Raw genomic sequence first — 12633 nt, forward strand, 5'->3', positions numbered from 1 at the left:
ATTCCACAATCTCTCCCGCCCAGGTGTCTGTTGCTCCCGAGGGTGCGTCCAGTGGCGTTTCAGATCCTGCCAATGTTGTCTCCTCTTCCTCCCTCACACCCTCCTCCTCCTCCTCCTCCTCCTCCTCTACCTCCTCTTCCTCCTCCCCCTCAAGCCCTGAAAACACTCTTCACCGCTCATCCACGCTGTCCGCCGCAGTGTGTGAAACGGACCATAACGGGGATTCGTCTCGCTCTTCCACCATAGCAATAGGACGTTTCCAGGTTTCCACCAGCACCAATGCCTCATCAAGACAAACTGCTTCCTCTAAAGTGGGGCGCTTTTCAGTCACAGGTGTGTAGCAGGTTCATCAGCTTCTGCTAGGATTCTAGTTCAGGGTTTATTTCACTTTGCTTTGTCCTATATGGATCAGATTTTTCACCATGATTAACATGGTGGAAATAAAGGGCCGTACACCCATACCGACTTTTAAAATGAGATAATTAAGAAAATATTATACACATCTCCATAATCGTGTGTCTCCTACACAGTCCACCACCCCCACCCTTTTCTTTTTTATGTAGTCGTTCACATTACAAAAACAAATGTCACTTCTTATATGAAGGGAATGTGTCGGTGATGTGACACGCAGGTGCTGAAAGCATGATGTTGAGTGATATGCACAAAAGATATCACGTGGTACAGTGTTTATGGCCGTAAATATGGTCTCGCATGTAGTGACTCATGTCAGAATGACTGAGGAATGAGGCGGGAGGAGGCAAATATATTTGGGGAAAAGAGACGCTCCTCAATCTCATTTCATAGAGACGTACTAAAGACGTCGTCACACCACAAGATTCTGAGATTTGTGGAAGATTGTTAGTGTTACTGTCTCCCTTGTGTAGGTTGGATGTGTGTGGATGAATGTTTATACAACTACATCTCTGATTTATGTCCAACAGTTGGAATTATACTGTTCACATTGCTTGAAAAAAAATCTGTTGCATATCACACGTGACCATGCAATTAGAACAAGCTGAGTCACAGAGCAATGCGTATTCACGAGTTAAACATTGCTGGGCCATCCATAGTTGCTTAATATACTGTTGAATTTAGATGTCACTCTGCACATTGGAACACAATTATGGTCATGGTATTGTTTGTGTTGCTTTTGGAACGAAAAAGGATCTTTTTAAATCCTCATACTTGGTTGTGCATATACGGCTGTCATAGTTTGCTAAACTGGAAGAGCATAAGCTGCTGTATCCCCAACGGTCATGACGTCACAGCGTTTTGTGTAAAGAGCACGTTGGCTATTGTTACGTTTCACATGAAGATCATTGTGGCTCGGCGCAACTTGGTATTGACACACACAAGCAAAAGGATTTGCCTTTGTAAGTATTCAACATGTTTTAAAATTACGATTGTCAGCCCTAACCGTTTTATGAGCATGTTGGTGAGGCAAAGTCAGTCTTAACACAAACCACACCACAGGAAAATTGCTCTGGGTAGTCTTTCAGATATATTCCATAATCGGGCTGTTGCTGACTTTAATCGAAAGGGAAGGGAAAATGCTCACATTTTGCACAATTGTTTGAATGTGTACTCTGCTTAATTGGCAACCTTACCTTAAATTCTGATATGTCATTTCCACTCAGTGACATCAACAGCAGATTCCAGCCCATCACATGGTTCGGGTGTCCAAAACGGGCCCTCCTCTTTGAACCCTCAAAAAGCACACACCCCATACAGCAGCGACAATGACGACGACTCGGGAACTGAGGATGAAGCATTGCAGAAAGAAGTTAGCCGTCTCAGAGAAAGGTACTTGACATCTTCAGTCCTGCTGCTTTTCCACTAGACCGGCTCCATGGGGAAAAAAATGACCTAAGGCATATGTAAAAATTTATTAAATGCTTATATTTATTAAATGCTTTACTAATGCATGTAGTTACGTTTATTGCTCAAACTCCAACAGCTACCTTTAACGTAACCATCCGCTGTCGGCTAAAAAGGATCATCTGCGGTCAAAATTAATAGTGTGATTAATCTGTGGAAATCCAATGATTAATGCGATAATTTTTTGTGATTAATTAGTTAACGCTTTAACTTTGACAGCACTAATATACATATATATATATATATATATATATATATATATATACATACATACATACATACATACATGGTCAATGTATAAAATAACAAGGTATTAATGACTGAAAATTGTGTTCCTACAATCTAAATAGCAATGTTTGACATTTTGAGTTGAATGTTTTTATTTATTGGCAAATGTGTTTCATAAAATAAATGAAGAACGTGCAATTTAAGGCACCTTCACTTCCTTTAAACATGGAGCGTGAATTACAAAGTATCTTAGGTCCAAGATATTGAAAAAGAAGTGAAGTAAAAGCAAGCCAGGTAGCTTGCTGCACATTACTGTTGCTAGCCCTTTTTTTGCGTTTTGCGCTTCCGGGCCACCATACCAGCCAGGCACTAATGCTAACACTAACTGCTAGCCACTAACGTCGGAGAATTTCGCCGTTTCGTACAATAACAGCATAATTAACTAGCGGTTTCTTAACATCCTAAATTAGCGATTAAATATACTTTCAGAGTGGCATTGTGAGAATGTTGGTAGAAAATATGTAATTTCAATAAAGACTTCGATATGTAAGCCAACATGTCAAAAAGGGAAGGCAAGCTGGCAGTCATGTCACCGCGCAGGCCACCAAGGCAATTGCATTGCTGTCAATGTATTATTTGGTAAAGCTTTATTTTTAAAGTTAGCCTTAGTGTAGGTGGCATGTTGCATTGAGTATGTTTCCAGCTTCATTGACATGTCTGAATGGTGGTGTAAAGCAATTATATGAGTCGCTTTGGTGTTCTGTCTTAAAATATTGATACTGCTGTCAGTGTATCGATATATTTATTGCAACAGAGTGCAACAATATATTGCAATATCGTTTTTTCCCCCCACCCCTAGTAGCCACATCATGCAACAAGTCATCTTTTGAATCCCTGCAAAACCAGTGGCCGAGACTTGCCGCTCATGAAATGTTATGGCACAACCAGACACGCTGCGAGTGTGCAAGCTTAGACAGTTCATTTGATCCCACCCCCATCACGCCTCGCTCCTCGTGTAATAGAAATCTAATGTAGGCCGTCAGATGTCGTACCGGTCGGGTATCGTGGAAAAGTGGCTTATGTTAGCATGTCAGTGGGTCCTGTTGAATGCCTCTGTGCTGATTTTCCAGACACATGCTGGAGGTCCAGGCCCTGCAGACCCGTCAGAATGAGGAAATCGAGGCACTATTCACCCGGCTGGGGAAAACGGCTCCTCCTTCTGTCCTCTCTCCTGCTGTGGCAATGGCAGGCGGACGTCGCAGGGTCAAGAGCAAAAGCCACAAATCTCCCCGAAGCAGTGGACAACCAAGCCCCATATTCTCTGGTAAGAAAACACCACTGGACAGTTGAGCAAATAGACAGGGTGTGCAAAAAGGCTGCAAATGATTGTGTTGTAAAACGGCATTACCTCGCCGACTGTTCGAAGACAGCTGGGATAGGCTCCAGCACACCTGTGGCCCTTGTTAAGCGGTTTGGATAAAAAGGATGGAATGCATGGATAAAAGGGTATGATAAAAATTTTACTGTCCACCTTCTGTGCAAAATAATGTATTGAAGTGCAAGACGCAAAACCTTACATTAATCTGATGTGAAATTAAAGGTGTATTCAGACCAGAAAAGTACTTTAGTCCGCTTGTTTGGTCAGGACCAAAAGCGGACTTTAATTTTTTTAGTTTGGTGCGGTTCATATTCAGACTGCACTTTTTGCAAGTGGACTATATTGCGTAATCACGTCGACCTGCGTGACGATCTGTTCTCACATTGGACAGAAATGACGAGGGCTTTTTTGTGTGCGTGCGTGCGTGCGTGCGTGCGTGCGTGTGTGCGTGCGTGCGTGCGTGTGCGTGCAAATACGTGTAAATTTATACTCATTAATTCACCTAAAACCTCATAAAAATCCCATTACCCTTCACCTTAACCAGATACTTCAGAGTCTCGCCAAAGTCGTGAGGTTCAAACGGTCAGGAGACCAGAGAAAAGGTCAGAAAAGATACAAAGAAAAGAAAGATAAATCAAAGTGAAATCCAGCACCGACCAAACACTTCCTGCCTTCCCCATGGTTACAAAATCAAAGTCTTACACCAACCCCAGAAGCCTCTAAATTCCAACAAAATAAAGAGATCTCAAGAGACCAGAGGAAAAACTAAAGAGAGGAAGGAGGGAAGGATCGATGAGGCAGAGTGAGATCCCCAGAAACCAGTACATCCAGTCCATCAAAGTAAAATCCAGCACCAACCAAACACCTCCTGCGTGGTTACAAAACCAGAGTCTTACGCCAACCCCAGAAACCTCTAAATTCCAACTTTTGGTATTATAATGCATTCATGCGTGGTATTAATTACTAAGGGTGTCACGATTTCGATTTTTTATCGAAATCGATCGAAATTACGTCACGATTTCGAGCATCGAAATAGAAGAGAGGACACATTCGATGCCTGTACTCGGCCATGGGAAACACGACAAACATGACGGGACATTTACGCAGGCATCACAAAGATTTAGATTTATCAAATTCAACTAGAAGTGGGAAAACAACGGTCCAACCAACTATTTCATCCTCATTTACAGTGAAACTTCCACACACTTCAGCTCGCGCGAAAGCTATAACTAATGCCATAGGTCTATTTATAGCAGCAGACCTGCAGCCTTATTAGGCTGTGGAAAACGCTGGATTCAAACATTTAATTAGTGTACTTGAACCACGCTACAGTATGCCCAGCAACTGTAAATGTTGGGATATAGTTTGTTCAGGCTGTATTTGTTCTATGACTTTGGATACAATATATTTTTTGTTGTTGTTGCACATTGCACATTATTTTAAGAGGAACGCACAGCACACTGTTGTAACCAAAAACAGTCAATAGATGGCAGGCACCCACTGTGACTTTTTGTTTTTGTTTTTTTATTTTTTATTTTACACTTCAGTAAGAACAAGACGGTTAGCTTTATATTGTAAATAAATTCTTTGAATTTGATCATTCCTGCCTAATGTCAATTATCATATATTACATAAATTTACACAAAAATAATATGGAAATTGCATCACCTATATGTAGCCGATCTTTTGAAATAAGATTTACTGTACAATGAATAGAACCAATGATCATAGACTAGCCTTAGCCTACAGAAGCATATGCCTCTGTGTTATAAAGTGGGGGAGCGGAGAAAAAAAAAAAAAAAAAAAAAAAAAAAAAAAAAATCGAAAAAAAAATCGAATCGTGACCCCAAAATCGAAATTTAAATCGAATCGTGGAGTTGGCGAATCGTGACACCCCTATTAATTACATACCATGTCACAGGTATTTCTACGTCCCCAATAGTGCAGTGGTTGAAGCACATGCCTATTGCCCAGTAGGGATGTAACGATATCCAAACATCACGATACGATATTATCACGATATGAAGGTCACAATACAATAATTATCACGATATTGTGGGGGGTTGACGATATTTAAAAAAAGGTCACAATATTGTCAAAAAAATAGCTCATACAAAAAAAGCACAAGTTGTAACATAACAGCAACGCATATAAACCACCTACAATATCTAAAAACAAAATCCGAGGCACTTACTTGCTAATTAATGCAAGCACACATTGAAGCTTCACAAGCAAATTAGGTTCCCCTTCATCACACAATTAGCATAGATTTTGAACATAGAAGGCCGAAACATCCCTAATGAAAATCAAATTTCACTAATAAACTAGCCACTAGAGGGTGCTCGAACTGCACAAATGGAAATAAACCTGACTTTTTTTTTTTTTTTAACAGTTGTGTTCCTTTTAAATATTGTGAACATGACGACGACGATATTGTGGCAGTTTTGATATCACGATATTGCCCTTATCATTACATCCCTGTTGCCTAGCACATGTTGAAGATGTTTGAATCTCACTCAGTGGATTTTCAGTACAAAGTTCCATTTCATTTAATAATAACTATTATAACATCCACACACAATTTCTTCAGAAATTGCACATGTCTAATTAATAAATAAAATCTTCAATATGTCTTCTGACAATTGTGTTGCAAAGGTTGACGCGCTATGCAGGATTACCATAAACTTGATGAAACAACAGCAACACAAAGCCAACGTCAGTTGTCTAATGTCCGAACACCTTGTACAATGGTGTGTTTCAGTTTGGATTCAGTCCTACTTGTCTGATGTGTTCAGGATGTCCAGCCTCATCTCACAGTACGCATGGCTCGGAGTCTGCTCCCAAACAAAGTACACCTTTGGCTCCCGAGCCATCCCAAACAGGAGTTGGGACATCTTTACAAGAGCTCAGATCCTCTCCATCTTTGCCCAGTCTCAGCAGTTGCTCCACAGGTATGTGTGTGAACATTCTTACTCAGCGAGGTGACTTCCTTGAACGTAGAGCGAGCAAAATTACTCACGTTCTGTACATAGCTAGAAGTACAGATTACAAACAAACAAAAAAGAAAAAAGACTGCCAATTTAGAAGTACTGAATCAACTAAAAGCATACTAAAGTACACACTGTAAAATGTACTTAACTCATTCACTCCCAGTCATTTTCACAGAAACAGTCCCGTTCGCTCCCGGCTGTTTTACTTGATTTTGACAGATTTTGCAAGGCCCACAGAATATTGTGTTCTATTGCTATAAAAGCATGGAACCTATTAAAAAAAAGATTAAAGTCTTCTTTCATCAGGAAAAAAAGTATGTTTTTATCTGTTTCCGTTTTGCAGCAATTAGCATTAGAAGACAGCTAAGTTTCATCAGTTTTTACAAATCTATTCAAAATTATAAGTAATTGAGTTTTTTTTTCTAGATGGCTCTGGTTGATCTCCTTTGCTCAGCTGCCACCTGTTGGACGTTTATGTAATAACTACCATTTCTGCAACCGTTCTTTGCAGTTGAGAGGCTGCATCAAAGCCTTCTGTATGCACTAGCATCAAAAAAAAAAAAAAGTATAAATACGTCTTTGGGACACTTAGAATATTTAAAAAAAAACAAAAACTTATTTACACGTTATTGGGAGCAAATGAGTTAATGTACAAAAGTGAAAATGATTTTTTTTCCTGAAATACAATATCCATTTTGATAGCTTGCACAGCAAAACCAAACATTTTTTGAACACAATTTCCCCATTTCTATTGACTTACTGTTCTAGTACTTAGGAGGCAAAAATGTATGGGAAAATGACAATAAGAAGTCCAAAGTGCAGATATTTTCCCCCCCAAATGTAGGAAATAAAAGTAAACAGAGGAAAATAAATATTAAGTACATCTGAAAAATTAACTTAAATTATATAACCAAGTGTAATTTGCCCCCTCATAACACTTCTTGTTCCCACCATCCTTACTTTTGTCTCTTGTATTCCAAGGAGCAAGTGGGACCACCTCCGCAAACGGCTCGGGTCCCTACCAGAACCACTCACTTTCGCTGACCCATGCGAGCGGGCCGGCTTCCATTGCCGCCGCCACTAACACGCAGAAGTGCAAGGGCACATTTACGGATGACCTGCACCAGCTGGTGGATAACTGGGCCAAAGACATCAGTCTCTCACAGGGCAAGAGGGGTCCTAAAACTGGACCACAGACAGCTCAGGGACATGACGTAAGCTATGCAATGACTTCATGACTTTGGACCACTCAAAAGTAGGGATGTAACGATATCCAAATGTCACCATACGCTATTATCACGATATGGAGCTCACGATACGATCATATCGCGATATTGTGGGGAGGTTGGCGATATTTAAAAAAGGTCACAATATTGTAAAAGAAAAAAAAAGCTCATAAAAAAAAACCCTAAAAAAAAAGCACAATATTGTGCTTTTGTACATAACTGCAATGTGTTTTATTATGTTATTGTTATTATTATTATTATTATTATTATTATTATTATTATTATTATTATGTTATGTTATTAATGCACAAACACATTGAGTTCCTCCAGATATTGACTTGCTTCACAGGAATATTAACCTTCCCCTTCATCTGACAATTAGTGTAGAATTTAAACATAGAACGGCCAAAACATCCCTAATGAAAATGATAATGAAAATGAAAATTATTTGCACTAAAAAAAAACTAACCACCAGAGGGTGCTAGAACTGCACAAATGGAAATCAACCTGAATTTATTTATTTTTTTTAAACAGATGTGTTGCATTTAAATATCGTGAACATGACGACGACGATATTATGGCAGTTTTGATATCACAATATTGTGCCTATCGTTACATCCCTACTCAAGTGTTTGCCAACCTTTTTTTTAAAGCCAAGCACGTATCGCTGGCTTCTGGTGTACCTCCAAAGTCGTCACTTTTCAGGAGAACCCAGAAATGGCTTGTTTGTTCAACCATTAACGTTGCGTCATTAAAGAGACTCAAGAAGTGTATATATACTGTGAACCTTGCCTAATTGAACTATCAATGAATAACGCCAACATTCCACCAGATGGCGCCAGAGTAGTACATTTGTTTTGGCCTGAGCACAAAAACCGAGAACAATTATAATTGAGGATTTAAAAACAAAAAGTGCAAATATGCGGGGGTTCTCTCTCAGAATTGTTTTTCTGGTTCTCCATTCCAGGTAATCCCTCCTGCTAACATGGGCCGCAAGTTCTCTGCTCCCGGCTACCTCTGCCCAACCCTCCCCACGCCTGCCAGCACCACCACTGGTACTTCGACCGCAGCCCACCTCCCCAACCCCGCCAATCCCTCCGTCCCCCTGTGCCCCCGGAAAGGCTCCTTGGGCCCGGTTGGTCCGGGGTTCGGGTACGCCTCGGCTTCGTACGGCGCTCCCCAGTGGGCAGGACCCACGGCCAACTGTCAGGTCGGCATGCTCAATCCCGCCCAGTATCAACAGCCCATGACTGCCACGGTGTCCATGCACCAAGGGTACCACATGGGGACCACCGCGCCAGCCACCCACAAATCACTCGGCCAGGGAGGATCTAATTTACGGCCTACGTAGCCCAGTCCAGCTTGAAGAACCAGCTCGCTCTACTTTTTTTTTTTTTTTTTTTTGCTTTTTTTTTTTTTTTTTTTTTTTAAATACAATTATTACATGTCGTCCTCCCAGGCAGATTGAAGTCTGCCGGACCCCGTCAGAGGGTGCGTGCAATACACACACATATACACAGCATATACTCGGGCCCGCCTGTTAGCTGTGAAATTGAGCTGTGACGAGCTGATTGGTCAGCCAAAGATGTCTTTATTTTTCTTGTTGTCCAGGGCAGACGTGCGCCGCGAACAAAAAAAGTTTGCCATTAGTCATTTTGGATGTAATTTGAGGTTAAATGTAAAATACACGAGAACCTTGCCAGGTGAACTCAATTTGACCTTTTCTATGACTCCTCCAGTGTCTGTTGCAATTGACTGTTGATGGTTTCCTTCGCCATTGCGAGGCTTCAGATAGGATGCACTCAGAGGGAAGAGTGTCACAGCGTCATCTGCAGGTGGCAACAGAAACAACTGGAGGAGTTCCGTAAAGGCATACAAGTGGACATGTGAATTGGTCATTTGATGGATCGAAGCTTAGAGCGTCAGACTGTCATCAGCAGGTTGAAACCGAAACTAGAAGAGTCACGGAAAGGCACGTGTGTCTTCATACCTATCTGTGATGCGTCCAGCGTCTGTCTGAAAAGTGACAGAAAGACAGAAGGAAGCTTGTGAAATGTGCCGTTCAGACCAGCAAGTCATGCAAAAAGTACCGAAGTGTTCAAGAATTGAGACAAAGTCCAAATGAAGTCAACCTGTGACGGTTCTCGTGCATTTTAAGTTGACCCCGAAAGCTTATCAGAACTTTTTGTCACTAGTGTGTACTGTATGTTGCTGTCATTCCATGCCAAAAGTGGGACGTGTACGCAGAGTAAATATTGACCTGCTTGTGAGGCGGGAGGTAAAGTTGTCAGTGAGAGGGAGTTAGTGAGAACAAGTAGAAAGACTCTGTAAGTTGAGCAGGAATATAACGAAGGCTTGCGGTATATAGAAAGTGATGTCAATGCAATAATTGAGAGATACGAAGAGAAGCAACTGCCCCCTTTTTGTAACTGTGGCCTTATTCCCTGAAGACATTTTTGTACATAAGATATTCGGCATATTTATGCCTGCTGTCATTTGTGATTTTGCGTTTTCTACACACATTTAAATTCCGAGTCGTTTAATTTAAAATAAATAAAACGAAATAGGCATCCAGGTGTTGAGCACCGCAAAAGTGAAGGCGATGCTATAGATCACAATCTGGCTCGGCGGTGTTTTCTTTTTGTTGTTGTTGTTGGTTTACACTTGAAATGAAAGAATCCCAACTTGGTTCCACACAAAGCCACATAACTCGCATGCAAGCCGAATAGTTTTCTTTGTTAGTTTTCAAGACAGCCCATAAAATAATTTGCCGCTTCATTAGTGGGGTTCCCTCCTTTTCTGTGGTCTTTTTGTTTTGTTTTTTATCTATTTAATAAACAGAAATGTTCTTTATGGACCTGTATTCAGCCATCAGATTTTGATGTTGTCTCACTGTAATTACTATTAAAGGTTGTTAAACAACATGTGGTTAAAGGAATATATAAAAAAAAAAGTGCAATTGCAGGGTTTGTTATCTCGATGTACTCTTCATCCTGCTGTATATGAAGCTCTTCTATCTAGGACATCCCTGCCCAAATCGACCACCACCCTTCCTACCTTCTTGCTTTCTATTTTATTGTACATACTGTAGTTTGTGCGGCTGTCTCCTACTTTTTTTAAATACATAATGCACCGAGACTAGAGAACGCACACGCACTCTGACCCCGCAAACGTGAGGAACATTTTAGTGCCTTGCATCCTCACTTTTCGTAAGTTCTATGACAAGCTGTTGGAACATTTATTCAATTTCTTTGATATCCAGCTTAAGGACATTTACCAGGACTCTTTTCTTTTCACTGGTGTCACTAGAAATTTTAGTGGTGAAGGTCAGACATAGAAAAATGTTTAGTAAGACAGTCTTTCTAACAGTGATCCTAATTGTCTTACGAGTGTTTAGTGTGCTTGTACATGGACCTTAAACTGGATGTCAAGGATATGGAATATGTCAAACTGCTTCTTCCCCACATGTCCCATCTCAGCCCCCGTGCGCAATGTGAACGCACCGCGAACAATGTCGAGTTTGGAAACGTTCTCCTGGTTATTCACAGCTTCTTGTTGGCTCATTCTATGCATTTGGGTAGTTTGTTTTTTTTGTTTTTTGTTTTTTTGTGGATTTCTCATGAAACCATTTCACAGAGGCGCTCCAGAGGCCTGCTCATAGTTTGGACGACTAGTTAAAACTTCTCTAGAGAAAAAAATAAGTTCCTGCAATGCAGAATATGCAAAGTTTTATAGGGATGGAGGGTTCATGGAGTCATTTGCATGCCGACGAGGGTTACTGACTTCGCTGTTTTTGATACGGGAGTATAGTGTTAGGATTGTTTACCTTTTTGGGTTGTCCCCCCCCCTTCTCATTTGTATTAATGTCACAGGCACAAATTGAATAGCGGCATATAACTCGGTGTTTTCTGCATGCCAGCTTCACTGGTGTTCAATCTCACAGCCACTGTACAGCACAAGCTTAAAAGATCCGTGAAGGACTTCAAAAAATAAAACAAGACGCAAGGCTACTGACACAATTCTATTCTTTCCGTATTGATTTCTTGTGATTTGGTGTCATGGTTTTTGTGTTTTTCACATTGTACAAAAATGTAAAAACGAATTAAAAAAAAATAATTACATTATCCAGATTGTTGATTTTGTCTTTTTTAATTTAGAACATTACATGTGGATGGACCGTAGTGAAGTCGTCCAAGTCAAGTCATTACATGTATTAAAAACCCTTCGCCGTTATTGTGACCGGTTTTCGGCTTTTGATGGTTCTGACCAAGTCATTTCAAAATAAGATAATGCCCAGGGGTTTTAAGCAAATTATATAGTTGGTATAATGTCTCCAAACTGCTGCTCAAAAAAATAAGACCAAGATCATTTAAAGGATACATCACTGATTTAGCCCATTATAGCAAAAAGTTAATATTTTGTTTATAATTAATTTGATACTTTATTTTTTTTCATGTACAATTAGTACCTTTAAAAACACATTTTGCAACTTGCTGTCGACTGAAAATGACATCACAAGGGCTCAGATAACCAATCACAACTCATCTGTTTTCTAGGTTTGGTCATGTGACATTCACAAGCTGAGCTGTGATTGGTTACCTGAGCCCTTGTAATGTCATTTTCAGTGGACAGCAAGTTGCAAAATGTGTTTTTAAAGGTACTAATTGTACATGAAAAAGAATGAAAATATCAAATTTATTATAGGCAAATTATTGACTGCCAAAAATGGCTAAATAATTAAAGTATCCTTTTAAGAACTTCTTCAAATGTATTTTCTCTTTAGTTTTGTTTTTGTTTCTGTAAAGCGCTTTGTGACAGCGCTGTTTGAAAGTCCCATATAAATAAAGATGACCTGACTTTTAGCGCCAAATTAATATTTGCTTCAAATTTTATTGGCCTCTTTGACTACTAATAATAGGTATTGGCCCTGGAA

The 12633-nt window shown here is 40.2% G+C and overlaps 1 protein-coding gene across 6 annotated transcripts in view; it reads left to right on the forward strand.

The window, feature by feature from the left end:
• The window catches only part of LOC144015561 (serine/threonine-protein kinase WNK1-like), a 63476-nt gene extending 51652 nt beyond the window's left edge, over positions 1-11824 (forward strand). For all 6 annotated transcript variants that reach the window (XM_077515661.1, XM_077515665.1, XM_077515664.1 and 3 more), the window contains 6 exons: positions 24-333; positions 1638-1803; positions 3237-3430; positions 6280-6435; positions 7456-7688; positions 8668-11824. In XM_077515661.1, the coding sequence (XP_077371787.1) occupies positions 24-333; positions 1638-1803; positions 3237-3430; positions 6280-6435; positions 7456-7688; positions 8668-9051 (1443 nt within the window). In that variant the 3' untranslated portion in view covers positions 9052-11824. The remainder of the gene's footprint in view (positions 1-23; positions 334-1637; positions 1804-3236; positions 3431-6279; positions 6436-7455; positions 7689-8667) is intronic.
• The last annotated feature ends 809 nt before the right edge of the window (positions 11825-12633 follow it).

Source organism: Festucalex cinctus, chromosome 3 (genome assembly GCF_051991245.1).
Source record: "Festucalex cinctus isolate MCC-2025b chromosome 3, RoL_Fcin_1.0, whole genome shotgun sequence".
Classification (NCBI taxonomy): Eukaryota; Metazoa; Chordata; class Actinopteri; order Syngnathiformes; family Syngnathidae; genus Festucalex; species Festucalex cinctus.